This window comes from Manis pentadactyla, chromosome 8, assembly GCF_030020395.1.
Source record: "Manis pentadactyla isolate mManPen7 chromosome 8, mManPen7.hap1, whole genome shotgun sequence".
NCBI classification, from domain to species: domain Eukaryota; kingdom Metazoa; phylum Chordata; class Mammalia; order Pholidota; family Manidae; genus Manis; species Manis pentadactyla.
Window position 1 is genome coordinate 106,716,516 of NC_080026.1, and position 17,659 is coordinate 106,734,174.

The 17,659-nt window shown below is 37.8% G+C and overlaps 1 protein-coding gene across 6 annotated transcripts in view; it reads left to right on the forward strand.

Annotated features, from left to right (window-relative positions):
• The window catches only part of ENTPD1 (ectonucleoside triphosphate diphosphohydrolase 1), a 111,859-nt gene that overhangs the window by 61,816 nt on the left and 32,384 nt on the right, over positions 1–17,659 (forward strand). For 5 of the 6 annotated variants that reach the window (XM_036886461.2, XM_057506166.1, XM_036886460.2 and 2 more), the window contains one exon: positions 8,180–8,307. In XM_036886461.2, coding sequence (XP_036742356.1) covers positions 8,242–8,307 — 66 coding nt within the window. In that variant the 5' untranslated portion in view covers positions 8,180–8,241. Of the gene's footprint in view, positions 1–8,178; positions 8,308–17,659 lie in introns of those variants that run through there. The other variant, XM_036886465.2, reaches the window with a different exon arrangement.

The following is a 17,659-nucleotide window of genomic DNA, read 5'->3' on the forward strand; positions in this document are numbered from 1 at the left end:
GAAGATTACAAGAAAACAGTAGTAAAATTAACTATACTACAATAATTAGTTAAGGGATATATAAAATAAAAAGATGTAAAAAGTGATATTAAAAACAAACTGTGGGCAAGGGGGGAGTAAAATGTAGAGTTTTGGAATGTCTTCAAATTTCAGTTGCTACCAATTTAAGATAGACTGTTATATACATAAGATGATGTATGTGAACCTCATGGTAACCACAAAGCAAAAACTTCTAATAAATACACAAAAGAAAATGCAAAATAAATTTAAGCATAACACTAAAGAAAGTCATCAAACCACAAGGGAAGAGAGAAAGAGGAGCAGAGAGGAACTACACAATAGTCAAAACAATTAATAAAATGGCAGTAAGTACAAACCAATCAATAATTACTTTAAATATAAATTGACTAAATTCTCCAATCAAAAAAACACAGAATAGAACCAAGATGGCGGCATGAGTAGAGCAGTGGAAATCTCCTCCCAAAACCACATACATTTTTGAAAATACAACAAATACAACTCTCCCGAAAAGAGAGACCAGAAGACACAGGACAACAGCCAGACTACATCCACACCTGTGAGAACCCAGCGCCTAGTGAAGGGGGTAAGATACAAGCCCCAGCCCGGCGGGACCCGAGCGCCCCTCACCCCAGCTCCCGGTGGGTGGAGAGGAGTCAGAGCAGGGAGGGAGAGGGAGCCCAGGACTGCTGAACACCCAGCCCTAGCCATCTTCACCAGAGCGCAGACACACAGTGCGTGCGTGGGTGCTGGAAACTAGGGAAACAGGACAGTAAGACCTGTGAGTGGGTCCCCGCAGCCGGCACCCCGGGGCAAAGAAAAGCGAGTGCTTTTTGAAAGTCTTAAAGGGACAGGGACCCCACAGCTGGACGGAAGTGCCCCAGGACACCTAGCCTAGCAGCAGGGAATCCTGGGGAACTCTGGGCACCCAAACCCCCGCAGCGCAGCTCGGAGGCCCCTCACTGGGATAAACAGCCTCCCTCCTGTTCCCCCTCCAATGCGGCTCTGCCATATTGGAGTAGCAGCCCGAGGCAGGCCATGCCCACAGCAACTGCAGAGCTAAATAAACTCCATAGAGGCCAGGCAAGATCAGAAGCCCCATCTGCATGCAGCTGCCCAGCACAAGCCGCTAGAGGCCGCTGTTCTCCCAGGAGAGGAAGGCCACAAACTGGCAAGAAGGGACTTTCTTTAACTCAACACACGTGCCAGCTCCCCACAAATATGTCTATCGCCATGAAAAGGCAGAAGAAATTGATACAGACCAAGATCACAGAGGCAAACCCTGAGAAGGAGATAGACCTAACCAGTCTTCCTGAAAAAGAATTAAAAATAAAGCTTATAACCATGCTGATGGAGCTGCAGAGAAATATGCAAGAGCTGAGGGATGAAGTCTGGAGGGATATTACAGATGTCTGGAGGGAGATTACAGAAGTGAAACAAACTCTGGAAGGATTTATAAGCAGAATGGATAAGATTCAAGAGGCCATTGATGGAAACCAGAGAACAGGAATGCATAGAAGTGACGCAGAGAGAGATAAAAGGATCTCCAGGACTGAAACAATATTAAGAGAACTGTGTGACCAATCCAAAAGGAACAATATCCGCATTACAGGGGTACCAGAAGAATAAGAAGAGAGAAAGGGATAGAAAGTGTATTTGAAGAAATAATTGCTGAAAACTTCCCCAGACTGGAGGAGGAAATAATTGATCAGACCATGGAAGTGTACAGAACTCCCAACAGAAAGGACCCAAGAAGGACAACACCAAGACACATAATAATTAAAATAGCAAAGGTCAAGGACAATGACAGAGTTTTAAAGGCAGCTAGAGAGAGGAAAAAGGTCACCTACAAAGGAAAACCCATCAGGCTATCATCAGACTTCTCAACAGAAACATTACAGGCCAGAAGAGAATGGCATGATATATTTAATGCAATGAAAGAGAAGGGCCTTGAACCAAGAATACTGTATCCAGCACGACTATCATTTAAATATGAAGGAGGGATTAAACAATTCACAGACAAGCAAAAGTTGAGGGAATTTGCCTCCCACAAACTACCTCTAAGGGTATTTTAGAGGGACTGCTCTAGATGGGAGCACTCCAAAGACTAAATAGATGTCACCAGAGAAAATAAAATCACAGCAAAGAAAGCAGACCAACCAAATACTAACTAAAGGCAAAAAATAAAACCAACTACCCACAAAAGCAGTTAAAGGAAGCACAGAAGAGCACAGAATAAAACAACCAACATATAAAGAACGGAGGAGGAGGAATAAGAAGGGAGAAAAATAAAGAATGACCAGACAGTGTTTAAAATAGCTCAATAAGCGAGTTAAGTTAGACAGTAAGATACTAAAGAAGCTAACCTTGAACCTTTGGCAACCACGAATCTAAAGCCTGCAATGGCAATAAGTACATATCTTTCAATAATTACCCTAAATGTAAATGGACTGAATGCACCAATCAAAAGACAAAGAATAATAGAATGGATAAAAAAGCAAGACCCATCTCTATGCTGCTTACAAGAGACTCACTTCAAACCCAAAGACTATAGGAACAAAGAAAGACTGAAGGAACAAAACAGCAGCAGAATCATAGAACCTAAGAATGGACTAACTGTTACCAAAGGGAAAGGGACTGGGGAGAAAGGGAGGGAAGGGAGGGATAAGGGTGGGGAAAAAGAAAGGGGGCATTACGATTAGCATGTATAATGTGGGGGGGGCATGGGGAGGGCTGTGCAACACAGAGAAGACAAGTAGTGATTCTACAGCATCTTACTATGCTGATGGACAGTACTGTAATGGGGAATGGGGGGGTTATTTGGTGAAGGGGTCCCTAGTAAACATAATATTCTTCATGTAATTGTAGATTAATGACAACAAAATAAATTAATTAAAAAAACACAGATCAGATGAATGGATGAAAAAATAAGGCACAGCTATATGTTACCTACAAGAGACTAACTTAAGAAGTAAGAACATACACAATTAAAAGTGAAGAGAAACATATAGTTCATGCAAATGGAAATGAAAAGAAAGCTGGTGTAGTTAGTTATACTCATATCAGACAAAATAAGCTTTAAAACAAAGACTGTGGTAATAGACAAAGAATGGTGTTACATAATGGTAAAGGGGTCAATCAGCATGAAGATATAACATTTACAGATATATATGCACCCAAAATAAAGAAGCTCCAAAATATATAAAGCACATAATAACATAACCAAAGGCAGAACTTGACAGCAATACTACAGTAGGGAATTTTAATACCCCACTTACATCATTGGATAGATCATCCAGACAGAAAATAAGGAAACATCAACCTTAAACAACACATTAGATCAGACAGGCTTAATAGATATGCAGAACCTCCCATCCAAAAGCAGCAGAATACACATTCTTCTCAAATGTACATGGGACATTCTCCAGGATAGATCACATTAGCCACAAAACAAGTCTCAATAAATTCAAGAAAACTGAAATCATCAAGTATCTTTTCTAACCACAGTAGTATTAAACTAGAAACCAATTACAAGAAGGAAACTGAAAAAACTACAAATACATGGGGATTAGACAGCATATTACTAAACAACTACTAGTTCACAGAAGAAATCAAAGGAGACATAAGAAAAATACCTACAGACAAATGAAAACAGAAACAGACATAGCAAAATCTATGTGATGTAGCAAAAGCAGTTCTAAGAAGGAGGTTCGCAGCAATCATGCCTACCTATCTCAAGAAACAAGAGAAATCTCAAATAAATAATTTAACTTTACCCCTAAAGGAACTAGAAAAAAAGAGAACAAAGCCTGAATGCAGTAGAAGGAAGAAAATAAAGATCAAAGTGGAAATAAATGAGAGAGACTAAAAGGGCAATAGAAAAGATCAGTGAAACTAAAAGTTCGTTCTTGAAGGAATATACAAAATTGACAAAATTTAGCTAGATTCACCAAGAAAAAAAAAGATCTCAAGGAAATAAAATCAGAAATGAAAAGATGAGAAGTTACAACTGAAACCACAGAAATGCAAAGGATCATTAGATGGCTATGAACAATTAAACAACAACAAATTGGACAACCTAGAAGAAATGGACAAATTCCTAGAAATTTACAATCTTCCAAGACTGAACCATGAATAGAAAATCTGAATAGATCAATTTCTAGTAAGGAGATTGAATCAGTGATCAAAAACCTTCCAACAATCAAAAAGTGGACCACACCACTGTACTGGTGAATTCTACCAAAAATTCAAAGATTTAATACCCATCCTTCTCAAACTCTTCCAAAAAAACTGGAGGCAGACAGCTTCCAAACTCATTTTATATGACCAGTATTACCCAGATACTAAAATCAGACAAAAACCTCATAAAAAATCTACAGGCCAATATCACTCATGAACACAGATGTGAAACCCTCAAAAAATATTAGAAAACCAAATTTGATAATACATTAAAAGGACCATATACCATGATCAAGTAGGATTTATTCCAGGGATGCAAGAATAGTTCAACATCTACAAATCAATCAACATGATACACCACATTAACAAAATGAAAGATAAAAGTCATAGGACCATCTCAACAGATGCAGAAAAAAGCATTTGACAAAATTCAATACCCATTTATGATAAAAACTCTCAACAAAGGGTATAGAGGGAACATATCTCAACTTAATAAAGGTCACATATGACAAACCCACAGCTAATATCACACTTAAGCTGGAAGTTTTTCCTCTAAGATCAGGGAAAAGACAAAGATGCCCACTATCTCTACTTTTATTTAACATAGGATTGTAAGTCCTAGCCACAGCAAGTAGGCATGAAAGAGAAATAAAAGGCATCCAAATTGAAAGGAAGAAGTAAAAGTGTCACAATTTGTAGATGATATGATACTGTATATAAGAAACTGTAAAGACTTCACCAAAAAAACTGTTAGAGCAAATAAATGGATTCAGTAGAGTTGCAGGATACATTAATACACAAAACATTTGCATTTCTATACACTAATAACAAGCTAACAGAAAGAGAAATCAGCAAAATCCCATTGACAATTTCATCAAAAATAATAAAATACCTAAGAATAAATTTAACCAAGAAGGTGAAAAATCTGTAATTTGATCTGTCCTTTGGAGTGAGTGGTGTGTTGAAGTCTCCTAGAACGAATGCATTGCATTCTATTTCCTCCTTTAATTCTGTTAGTATTTGTTTCACTATGTTGGTGCTCCTGTATTGGGTGCATATATATTTATAATGGTTATATCCTCTTGTTGGACTGACCTCTTTATCATTATGTTATGTCCTTCTTTATCTCTTGTTACTTTCTTCATTTTGAAGTCTATTTTGTCTGATACAAGTACTGCAACACCTGCTTTTCTCTCCCTATTGTTTGCATGAAATATCTTTTTCCATCCCTTCACTTTTAGTCTGTGTATGTCTTTGGGTTTGAGGTGAGTCTCTTGTAAGCAGCATATAGATGGGTCTTGCTTTTTTATCCATTCTATTACTCTGTGTCTTTAGATTGGTGCATTCAGTTCATTTACATTTAGGGTGATTATTGAAAGATATGTACTTATTGCCATTGCAGGCTTTAGATTCGGGGTTACCAAAGGTTCAAGGTTAGCTTCTTTACTATCTAACTGTCTAACTTAACTGTTTTATTAAGCTATTATAAACATAGTCTGGTGATTATTTCTCTCCCTTCTTATTCCTCCTCCTCCATTCTTTATATGTTAGGTGTTTTATTCTGTACTCTTTGGTGTTTCCTTGAAAAATCTGTAATTTGAAAATATAAGGCATTGATATAAGAAATTGAAGAAGACACAAATAAATGGAAAGAGATTTTTTTTGCTTATGGATTGGAAGAACTAATATTGTTAAAATGTCTGTACTACCCAAAACAATCTACAGATTTGATGCACTCCTTATCAAAGTACCAATGACATTTTTCACAGAACTATAACAAATAATCCTAAAATCTATGGAAATACAAAAGACCCTGAATAACCAAAACAATTTTGAGAAAGAACACAGTTGGAGGTATCACACTCTCTGATTTCAAACAATACTACAAAGCTTACAGTAATCAAAGTAATATGGTATTAGCATAAAAATAGATACATAGATCAATGGAACAGAAATAGAGAGCCCAGAAATAAACCACACTTATATGGTCAATTAGTCTATGACAAAGAAGATAAGAAAATACAATGGGAAAACACAATCTCTTCAATAAATGAGTGTTGGGAAAACTGGACAGCTACATGCAAAAGAATGAAACTGGACCACTACTCACATCATATACCTCAAAATAGATTAATGACTTGAATGCAAGACCTGAAACCAAAAATGTCCTAGAAGAAAACATAGGTGTAAGGTCCTTCACATTGACCTTAGCAATGTTTTTTTGGATCTAATTCCAAAGGCCAGGGAAACAAAAGCAAAAACAAACAAATGGGACTACACCAAACTAAAAAGCCTCTGCACAATGAACAAAACCATATACAAAACAAAAGGAAACCTAGTGAATGGAAGAAGATATTTTCAAAATATATCCAATAGGGGTTAACATCTAAAATATATAAAGAACTCATACAATTCAATAACAAAACATAATCTGATTAAAAAATGGGCAGAGGATCTGACCAGACATTTTTCCAAAGAAAACGTGCAGCTAGCCAACACGTACAGGAAAAGATGCTCAAAATCATTAAATCACCAAGGAAATTCAAATCAAAACCATAATGAGATATCATCTTATACCTGTCAGAATGGCTATTATCAAAAAGAGAGGAAATAACTGTTGGCAAAGATGTGAAGAAAAGGGATTCCTCATGCACTGTTAGTGAGAATGTAAATTGGTACAGACACTAAGGAAAACAGTATGTACGTTTCTCAAAAAAATTACAAATAGAAATATCATATGATCCAGCAGTTCCACTTTGGGAATTTATCTGAAGAAAACAGATAACATCAATTCAAAGAGATATATGCATTCCTGTGTTCACTGCAGTGTTATTTACAATAACCAAGATAGGGAAACAACCTAAGTGTCCATCAGTAGATGAATGGATAAAGAAGATGTGGTACATATACATAATGGAATATTATTCAGCCACAAAAAAGAAATAAATCATGCCATTTGCAACAAAATGGACCTAGAGGGTGTATGTTAAGTGAAATAAGCCAGGGTGGAGAAAGACAAGTGCCGTATGACTTTACTTATTTGTAGTATCTAAAAACAAAACAAAGCAAAATGAATAAAATAGCACTAGACTCATAGACACTGAGAAGTGACTGATGATTACCATAGAGGAGGGGTTAGGATGGGTCGGTGGGGAGAGAGAGGATAAAGGGGCACAAAAAGTCTCAATCATAATATAAATTGGTCAAGGTCACGGGTATGGTAGTACAGAACGGGGAATTTAGCCAATGATTCTGTAACATCTTTCAATGTTTACAGTAACTGCACTAGTTGAGATGAGGATTTAGTAATGTGGTAACTGGTGAACCACTATGTTGTATACTTGAAATGAATATAAGATTGTATATCAACTATGCTTCAATTAAAAAATAAATAAAAAAGATGTGACACACACACACACATACAATGGAATACTAATAAAGAGTATCTTGCTATTTGTGACAACATGGAAGGACCTTGAGGGTATCATGCTAAGTGAAATAAGTCAGATAGGGAAATATACCACATGATTTCACTTATACTTAAAAACAAAACAAAATAAAACTCAGACTAATAGATACAGAAAACAGATTGGTGGTTGCCAGAGATGAAGGAGGTTAGGGGGAGTGATATGGGTGATGGGAATTAAGAAGTACAAACTTTCAGGTTATAAAATAAATAAGTCATGGGCATATAATGTACAACATGGGGCATTAGACTATAATATAGGATTAACTTTGTAAGGTGACAGATGGTACTGAGATTTACCATGGCAACCATTTTGCAATGTATACAAATGTCAAGTCACTATGCTGTACATCTGTAAATAATATAATATTGTGTCAATTCTACCTCAATTAAAAAATTGTGATTTTTATCTGTCTTTGATGCTCCAGATAACTAGCACAAGGCCATACAGAAATTAAAGGAAAATCAATGTTCATTGATTTCTTGTCAATATTTTCTCTTTGCTTCTGGTTTTAGATTCTGAACTGAAGACATTTTGTTCCAGAAATATACTCATCATTCTTGGCTTTTCCTCTATCATGGCTGTGATTGCTTTGATTGCTGTGGGGCTGACCCAGAACAAACCACTGCCAGAAAATGTTAAGGTAACTCAGATCTGTGTGTCTGTGTTTATGAGGAGGTCTGGGTGGAGGTGGTGGGGGTGTGGAGGGAAAGGGAAGTTACAGTAAATCAGAGCATACAGGGAGATTTGAGGCTCTGGCAGCCCAAGAGCAAGCCAGTATCCATTGGATTAAGGGAGTAAAATGGAAATGGATTCTCATTCTGGAAGAGGGAATGTCTGGATTCAATTAGTGGTGGGAAGATAATTGTCTTTATGATTGTTCAGCAGATTAATTAAATCAATACTCTAATGGAAATAAATATTTTATTTACCTCATCCAGATCTGTGTTATATTGTGCTGATATTCTATGGTTTAGTACTATCTCTACTTCTTACCCATTGTTTCATTGTGGATGTGTTAACAATACTGCACTCTTTGTTCTTTTTATTCTATTATTATTATTATCATCAAAATAATAAAACTTATTAGCTCTGTATAAAGCACTTGTAAGTCAAAGATTGTGGATAAGATTTGTTCATCTCCAAAATATTAAAAAAGCAGCAAAATCAACTTAAAAAGACTCCCAGAGAACATATAAATGTATCAAATATAGTGATTTGAAATGAATTCATGTGTGGACAGATTTCTTGTGAAATTTCCACATTTGAAGAACTAGTTAATATAATTAAAAAGAATTAGGGTCATTAACTGCTGTGATTTATTTCTGCTTCCTTTCAAATTCATCAAAGTAAAATTTCAAAGACATGAGTATCTCACAAGTACCTTCCAATATGGCAGTTTTATTTAATCCGTTAATTTAAAAATGTGGTAAATGTAAATTTATATTGTAAATATACAATTTTAAATTTTCATTGAAATTACAGTAAATAAATCTACTAGGGCTTGTAATACATCAATATGCTACTGAGCACATAGGTATATGGAGCAATGATATATCCAGAAGTTAACTTGACCACAGAGGCCCTAAAATACATGTGCAGAAGAATATTTTCTTGTACTTGAAGATACTAAACTAAGCCTGGGAAGATGGATGCATATGCCAGGCCTCTGAAACTTTTGCCACCCACCAAAATCCCTTGCTGTATAGCAGAGCCCTGGATGTTACATTGGCATCTATTTACCACACAAATTCAGCTTGTAGGGCTGTGCACAGCAGCCCCTTTGTTAGCATAGAAGGCTGATACTATCTCATTGTCAATGGTCTCTTGCCTTTTAACTTTGCCTCTCTTGGCAAAACTTCACTCACAGTTGAAGCCTCATGACATCTTGGTTCTGCTATTTGTTTACCAGCTCTGAAAGTACATGATTGCCTTCTTGATTTGACCTTTTTACATGTTCATCATTGCATCATTGGAGAGGGGAACTGCCTAGGAGGCAAATCTATGACACACTTGAGCTCTGTGTTCCCAGTGAATACTTGTGGTCATGGATGACCTTCCTGCATTTGAGTGGTCGTCTTCAAGTCTGTTGTGATTGTGTTGTTGTGTTGGCCTGGCAAAACGGAACAAGGTCTTTGGCATTCTTTAACTAAAAGGTATGAATATTTGAAGAGCAGACACTGGCATGTGAAGTGAATTTATAGCAGTATCACTAGTTTATTCTATACAAAGAGTTTTATATATGCAAATTAGTAATTTGTTGAGGTTCTATACTAATTTTAATAAAAGTCCTGAGGTGTGCGTGCGCATATAGCACAATTGTACATATATATGCAAAAATATTTTAGGAACTTGTATTTGGTGATGGCTTTAAGCTATGTATGTGGTCCAGTTTGACAGTCATTAGCCACATGCAGTTCTTTCAACCTAAGTTAACTAAAATCAAATAAAGTTTGTCCCTCAGTTGCACTACCTGCATTTCAAGTGCTCAGTAGCCTCATGTGGCTACTAAATTGAACACTATAGACATGGGACATTTCTATCATTGCAGAAAGTTCTATTGGACATTGCTGCTTTAGATATTTGATAATATCTCAGAATTAGTGAGAATTTAAGACTTGTGAAATTAAGAGTTTGTTTCTTGTGTGTAGTAAAATTAATACTGGGATCATCCCAAAGCTACTAAATTGTTTTGAGTAGTTTGTTGGAATAAAAATATTTCCTTTCAAAAATGACAATTTAAAAGATACCAAGTATTTGGATATTTGTACGTGGTACATTTGTTTTAAAAATACATGTCATCATCTCTTTATGACATACCTCATTCAGCAGCTCTTCATTTGTTCACAAATTTGTGTATTAAGAATTATTTATTATGTATCTGTGTCAGGCAGTAGACTACACAACTGGGAAGTCAATATAAAAATGACTGAGCTTACTGTCTGAGGAAGGAGACACATCTAATAGATGATGCAGATTACTAATTACAATTCCGATAAGTCCCACAAAATTAAAGTTTTGGGGGCCAAGGAAATCTTTTCTGAAGAAAATGACATTAATAAGAACATGTGAAGGCTGATTAGAAGTTAGTCAGTTTAGAGATGGGTAAAGAGTATTCCAGGCAGAAGGAAAGCAAGTGCAAGAATCTCACAGTAGGATGTATTTGGATACTTTCCAGGGATTGGTCAGAGAGCAAGATGGGGCCATGTGTTGGATAAAGATAGGAGAGTGAGGGAGGTGATGTGGGCAAGGCATTGCAAGTTAGGTTGAGGGTCTTAGTTTTAATCCTAAGAGCAATGGGAAGCCAGTGATAGCATCAGATTTGTGTTTTGAAAAGATCACTCTTGCTGCAGTGAATTAGTGGGGAAGGATAAAACTAGAACTAGCTGTATCTAAGTGTCCCTTGGGGAAGTGCGTTTGTCCTGGTGGACCTTGGTGGGGAGGACTGCTTGGTTCACCATTTCTTAATTGCCTGCTCATCATTGAACACCAGAAGTTAGTGAGCTGTCAGATATTCTATTTAGCAGAAACACTGAATATTCTGGCACACAGAGCTCCACAGGGTTCTCTCAAAGGCACCAGATTGACCCAACACCAAACCACATGCCTTGATTAAAAGCTGCCACATCGGTGGAATGCTGGCTCAGGGACCAGACTGAGCTTTCTAGTTTCACAAAGAACTAACATTCTGTTCTTTGATAAGTATTTGTAATTTTACGTTTTTAAGGAGTTGTAAAGATTTGCTCCAATTTTCAACCTCAAGTACTCCTGGAAAATATCTCTATTATTCTTATTACACTGTATTTTACTGTTGCTGTTTTTAAAATACAACACCTGGAGATGGATAGTACTGTTGGTTGCACAACAGTATGAATGTACTTTATGCCACAGAATTGTAGACATAATGGTTAATATGGTAAATTCTGTATTTTGTGTATTTTACCACAATTAAAAAAATAAAAACAACAAAACTGCAGTTTGCATTAAAGGTCTGGTAACTCCAGTTAAAGGAAAAAGAAAGGAAGGAAGTGGTCTCCAATTGTCTATAGGCCCTGCCAGCATCACAGTAGCTAATGGAGACCCGATTTGTTTAGAGAATTAAAGTCACATTCAAAAGGATAAGCTTTGTTTATTCAAAAGGACTCACTGAGACAGACTGATGAGATTGCTTACTTTCAGTTAAAGCCACAGGGTATTCTAAGAAAGATTCTGAAGAAAATACCATTTGATCCAGTAATTCCACTCCTAGGAATTTACCTGAAGAAAACAAGATCCCTGATTCAAAGAGACATATGCACCCTTTGTTTGAATAAACAAAGTAGCACTATTTACAATAGTCAAGATATGGAAGCAACCTAAGTGTCCATCAATAGATGGATGGATAAAGAAGATGTGGTACATATACACAATGGAATATTATTCAGCCATAAAAGGAAAAGAAATCCTACCATTTGCAACAACATGGATGGAGCTAGAGGCTATTATGCTCAGTGAAATAAGCCAGGTGGAGAAAAACAAGTACCAAATGATTTCACTCATTTGTGGAGTATAAAAACTAAGCAAAACTGAAGGAACAAAATAGAGGCAGACTCACAGGCTCTGAGAAGGGACTAGTGGTTACCAAAGGGAAAGGGGATGGGGAGGGCGGGTGGGAAGGGAGAAGGTGATTAAGGGGCACTGTAATTCACAATCACAATATAGGTAGGTCACAGGGAAGGCAGTACAGCATAGAAAAGACAAGTAATGACTCTATAGCATCTTCCTATGCTGATAGACAGTGACTGTAATGGGCAGGGGCGGGGCCGGGGGCCGGTGAGGACTTGATACTATGGATGGATGTTGAAACCACAATGTTGTTCATGTGAAACCTTCATAAGACTCTATATCAATGCTACTATAATAAAAAAAAAAGGAAGATTTTGAAGAACTAGTATGCCTGAAGTGACCAAGAGAGGTTTATTATTATGCTGTTGTCCATGTTACCTGGTTTATGGGTTTTTCTTGGGGGGTGGAGTGGCACCTTTGAACACAGGGGTTAGGAATGACAACTCTGTATGCAGTTGAAAATATGCATATAACTTTTAGATCCCCCAAAACATAACTATTAATAGCCTATTGACCAGAAGCCTACCTACTGATAACATAGTCAAGTGAGCACATATTTGGTATGTTGTATGTGTTATATAATATATTCTTATAATAAAGTAAGCTAGGGAAAAGAAAATCTCTTTTCAAATAGTTGTAAATCTCTAAAAAATCTTTCAATATAATTATTGAAAAAAATCCACATATGAGCAGACCAATGTAGTTCAAACCCATTGTTTAAGGGTCAACTAAACTATATAGACGATGAATATTAACCTCTTTAAGGACTGAAAGTTTAGGAACCATAATCCCTCCCCCACCATTCATTCTATTCCTACTTTGTGCCTGATATATACTATGGTGGATGCTGGATATACTAGGTGAGCAAAAAAGACCTGCCCTAATGTAGCTTACATTTGAATAGGGAAGACAGACATTAATCAAATAACGCATAAAACTATAACTGCACATCCTATCTTTAGAGGAAAAATGTCAGTACTCTGAGACATGGATTAGGAGGGTAGGATCAAATTTAAGAAGGTCAAAGAAGGCTGGAATCTCAGGTGAAGGGCTTTCTGGAAAAGATGGCTCTGGACAGGCTCTGGAAAAGAAGTTGCATGGCCCATGGGGAACTGAGAGCAGGCCAGTGTGAGGGCAGGTGTTTTCTAAATCTGGAGACTCAGAGGACAGCGTTGAACATCCCACTTTTGTAGGGCCAGGAATAGGTCATCTGACACTCTAGTTTTCTCTTTCTTTCCACATTTAAAGATACTTACTCAGAAGCCTGGACCTACAACATTTGGATAGGTAGAACTATGTCCATCTTGGGCAGGGGGTCTTCCCCACTTCCACATTGCCTTTAGGCTCTGTTGCTACCTGCATCTCCAGGTCTTCACCAAGGCCCTTACAATGGTGTCTCCATGAATCATTTCTTCTGTTCCTTTTTCTAGACCACTGCTTCAGTCCATTCAACATTGCTCATGAAGATCAGTTATGATTGCTAAAATCATTTGCACAATCAAAAACTAGTTTAAGAAGAAAGTTGTGTGCATAGTAAAATCACAGTTTTATAAGAATTACTATGCATTAAAAAAAAGACTGTTAGTAAATAAATCAAAATAACAGTGATGTCTAGTTGGTAGGATCTTAAGTCTTTTTTTCCTGTTCCTTTTATTTTCTAGATGCTATTTAATAAACTTTTAGTGCTCTTAAAATAGAAAGTAATAATGAAATAATAATATTAGGGAAATGTCACATCTCTTCCTCACTTTTTTTTTTTTTTAATATGAAGGACATACTCACAGGGGCTTTTAGAAATGTTTTAAATATGACCTACAGAGAAATACTGGGCAAGGATGAGAGCACAGCAAGGCACAGCATTTCTCAAAGCACTTATGTAGGGTAGAGATTTTGTTTAAAATAGAATTCTGTTGTCCCTGAGTCAGGGGAATACTGGCTCAAGGGAGGTTAGGCAGGTTTCTCCACTGTCAGACTTCCCTGAAGCATTCACTACCTAGTGATTTTCTGAGCCCAGAAGAGGGGAAGAGCACTCAACATTCACACTTCTGGGAAGGTTTACTTGCCCATATCTTGCAGGTTTGCTGCTCTCTGTAACATGCATTGGAAAATGCTAGTGTGGCGAAAGAGAACAAAAGGTGGTGGCTTCCTGGGCTCTAGATGTATCTATCTGTCAAGGCACTCACTATCTGTACCTATTTAGGCAAGTCCTTGAACTGTCCTGGACATAGTTTCTCATCTTTAAAATAGGAAGATTAGATGGAATGAACTTCTAGCTCTAAAATGGGCCAGTTATGAAAAGTGAGTAAATATGGTGACAGCTTTGTTATGATGAAGGACAAACTCTCAAAATGCTCAAACTGAGAATTTTCAGACAATGAAGTTTTATCTATCCCTCAAGCAGCAAGCAATGCCAATTTGTTATTCTGCAAATCATCTTAGGAGACAAAAAAACATCTGGCATAATTCAACAGGTTAGCATTTCAGCTTGCATACACAAGGTGAAATGTCCTCAATTCTTGTGTTAAAGTACATTCTACCCCCTTCTCAAACAAAATGTAAAATCTTCCATTTCTCAATGGAACTTCACTGCATAAGTCCTTTGAGAAACAGGCTGACAGAAGCAAGGCTTTGCTCTACTGGAAGAGTGACTTTCATGTCGACAGACAGAACAGAATGTCCAGATTCTAGATAAAGGCTGTGTAGCTCTGGGGGTGGGGTGGGGTGAGGTGGGGAGTGTGCCCAGGCTGGGGAGAATGCCCTGTGAAACTGGTGAAACTTAAATCAGTCAAATGAAAGGGTAGGTTGGAAAAAACCATTTTTTATTGCTCACAGCTTGCTAGAATTCGCTAGCTAGGCCTCGCCCCATCCATCTCCTCTAGCCACCGCTTGCTCTCCACCTGTCTCCCCAGTCCCTGCTAGCCAAGCCCGCTTGGTGCTCTCTGTCCCCACAGCCATGGCGTGAGCTCTCTCCCCTCCCACCCCCTTCTGGAATAACCCCGCAGGCAGGTCCTTGGTGACTGGCAGATGCCAAACCAGTTACATACTAGAAACAGAGGGGAGGAGAGAGTTCTCTCTCCACCTCTTGGCCCAGATCAGCTGGGAGTCTCTGCAGTGGTAAACACCTATTGATATGTAAATGAACTAGGGCTAGGCGGGGGATTCTGGAAATTGTGTCATTTACCCCACAGACTGCTTGCTGCTACTGCCTCACTAGCTTGTATCATGTGCTACTGTGGTTGAAACACCTTCTGGCAGGGAAAATTCAGGGGCCCTGCTAGGGAACAACAGAATTTTCTGCTGTATATTTCTCCACCCAGAGAGGTTTCCCACAGGTCCAAAGGTCCCAGACCTGTCAGACTCCTCTCTGCCTACAACAGTCACCATGAGTCAATTCTTGGTTTCCTCTTCCTGCAAGCCTAGCTGTAGAGGAATCTGTCCAGCTTGCTTCCTCACCATGCCTGAAGCAACTATTCAGGTCCTTTTCTTTATAAGGGCATAATGCTAATTACCACAGGGAATCCCCGCTGTTTGTAACCAGGCAGAGACACTGGAGGTTATGGAAGGTCAAGGATCTTCATGACACCGAACATGAAATGAATAAATGGTCTGTCATGAAATGAATAAAGCTTGACACCTCAACAGACTCTTCTTTTAGCCATCTCAGTGGCCCATTGAGGTCTCTTGGATCCTCATTCTTGTCTTCTTTTCTCCCTGGAGGTTCTTAGGTTCTTTCCCAGTGGTAAGACAACATGAGGGGATATATATATAAAATGATTGCCAAATGAAGCATTATCAAGTAGCAGACCACACTTTTCTACAGCTCAAATGAGCAGCAAACTGTGACAAGAGTGGTTGGCTCACATTTTAAAAGTGCTTCCTCTGTTACTCTTCCTTTTGTGTCCCCAAATAGGGATGATAAATAAAAAGTACATGTGTCATCATGCTCCCCTTACAAGCCCATGGCAGATATCTTTATTCAACATGGCATTGTTTTTCCTGATTAAACCCAAAGATGTAACCAAAGATGAATAAATGTTGATCAAAATTGGCATTCTTCAATCTACTCCTAGGTAAATACCCAAAAGAAAGGAGAGCTTATGTCTACAAAATCACATGCACAAGAGTGTTCCTGGTGGATATACTTTCAGTAGCTCCAAATTGGAAACAACCCAAATATTTATTAACAGAATGGATAAAATATCACATGCATACAATGAAACATTCTATAGTAATGAAAAAGGACAAACTATTGATACACAGCATTTGAAGGCATCTTAGAGACAGTGCAGAGGTAAAAGAAGTTAGACATAAAGGAGGGATATTATGTGAGTCCTCTCACCCCTTTCCTAAAAACCAGGCAAAACTCAGAGGGTGGATGAATTTTGCCCACAGAAGAAATTGACTGAGAGGGGCACCAGGAAGCCTTCTGGGGAATAGTAAATGTTCTGTTATCTTGATCTTGGTGATGGTTTATACGGATGTGCACATAGGCAAAAATTCATTGGGATGCATACCTAAAATCTGTGCACTTTGCTATGGTATTCCCTCATTAAAAGTCCTTAAAAGTGGGCAGCAATTTGAGAACTATCGTTCAGCCCATGTTCCTCTCTCTCTCCGTATAAGGAGCAGAATGCCAGTAGAGCCTCTGTCATCTGTTAGCTGTGTACTTGAATAAATTAACCCTTTGTACTTTAGTTTCTCACCTATATAGTGGAGATAAAAAATAGTACCTACTTTACAGCACTGTTCCGAATGTTAAGTCAGACTATTCTTATAAAATGCTTCATGTAACACCTGCCTGGTACATTTAATGTGCTCATGAGATGTGATGTAGTGACTTTGTTTTCCCCCCTTCCTCCTCTGACCATCTAGTTTTTCTTATTCTGTCTTTATTACTCCCCTGCACCTTCTTTCTTCCTTTCATCTCACCTTAAGAGCCAAAAACATGAAGTTAAAATAACTTTTAAATAACTTAAAAATAAATTTAAAAAACTTTTAAAATTTATTGGATAGTTTATAGATATATTTATAATTAATAGCAAGCATACTTAGTATTTTCCATGTCTTTCTTCCAAAGCCAGACCACATGACAGAACAATTAAATTACATATCTGGGCTGGGTCATGGGCATCAGTAGCCTTTAAAGTTCTCCAGGTAATTCTACTGTGATTCCAATGTGCATACAAGTTTGAAAACTACTGGATTAGTGGCTTTGTATTCCCTCCATATTGTCTCAGCCACTTCAGCTTATGGTTCTGAATCTTGGCTGCACATTAGATTACCTGACATGCTTCTAAATGATACTGATGCTCAGGGCCCCACTCTCTGTAAGGGCCTGGTTATTTCTAATGTGAAACTATACTGATAGTCCCTATTCTGGAGGGATTGGT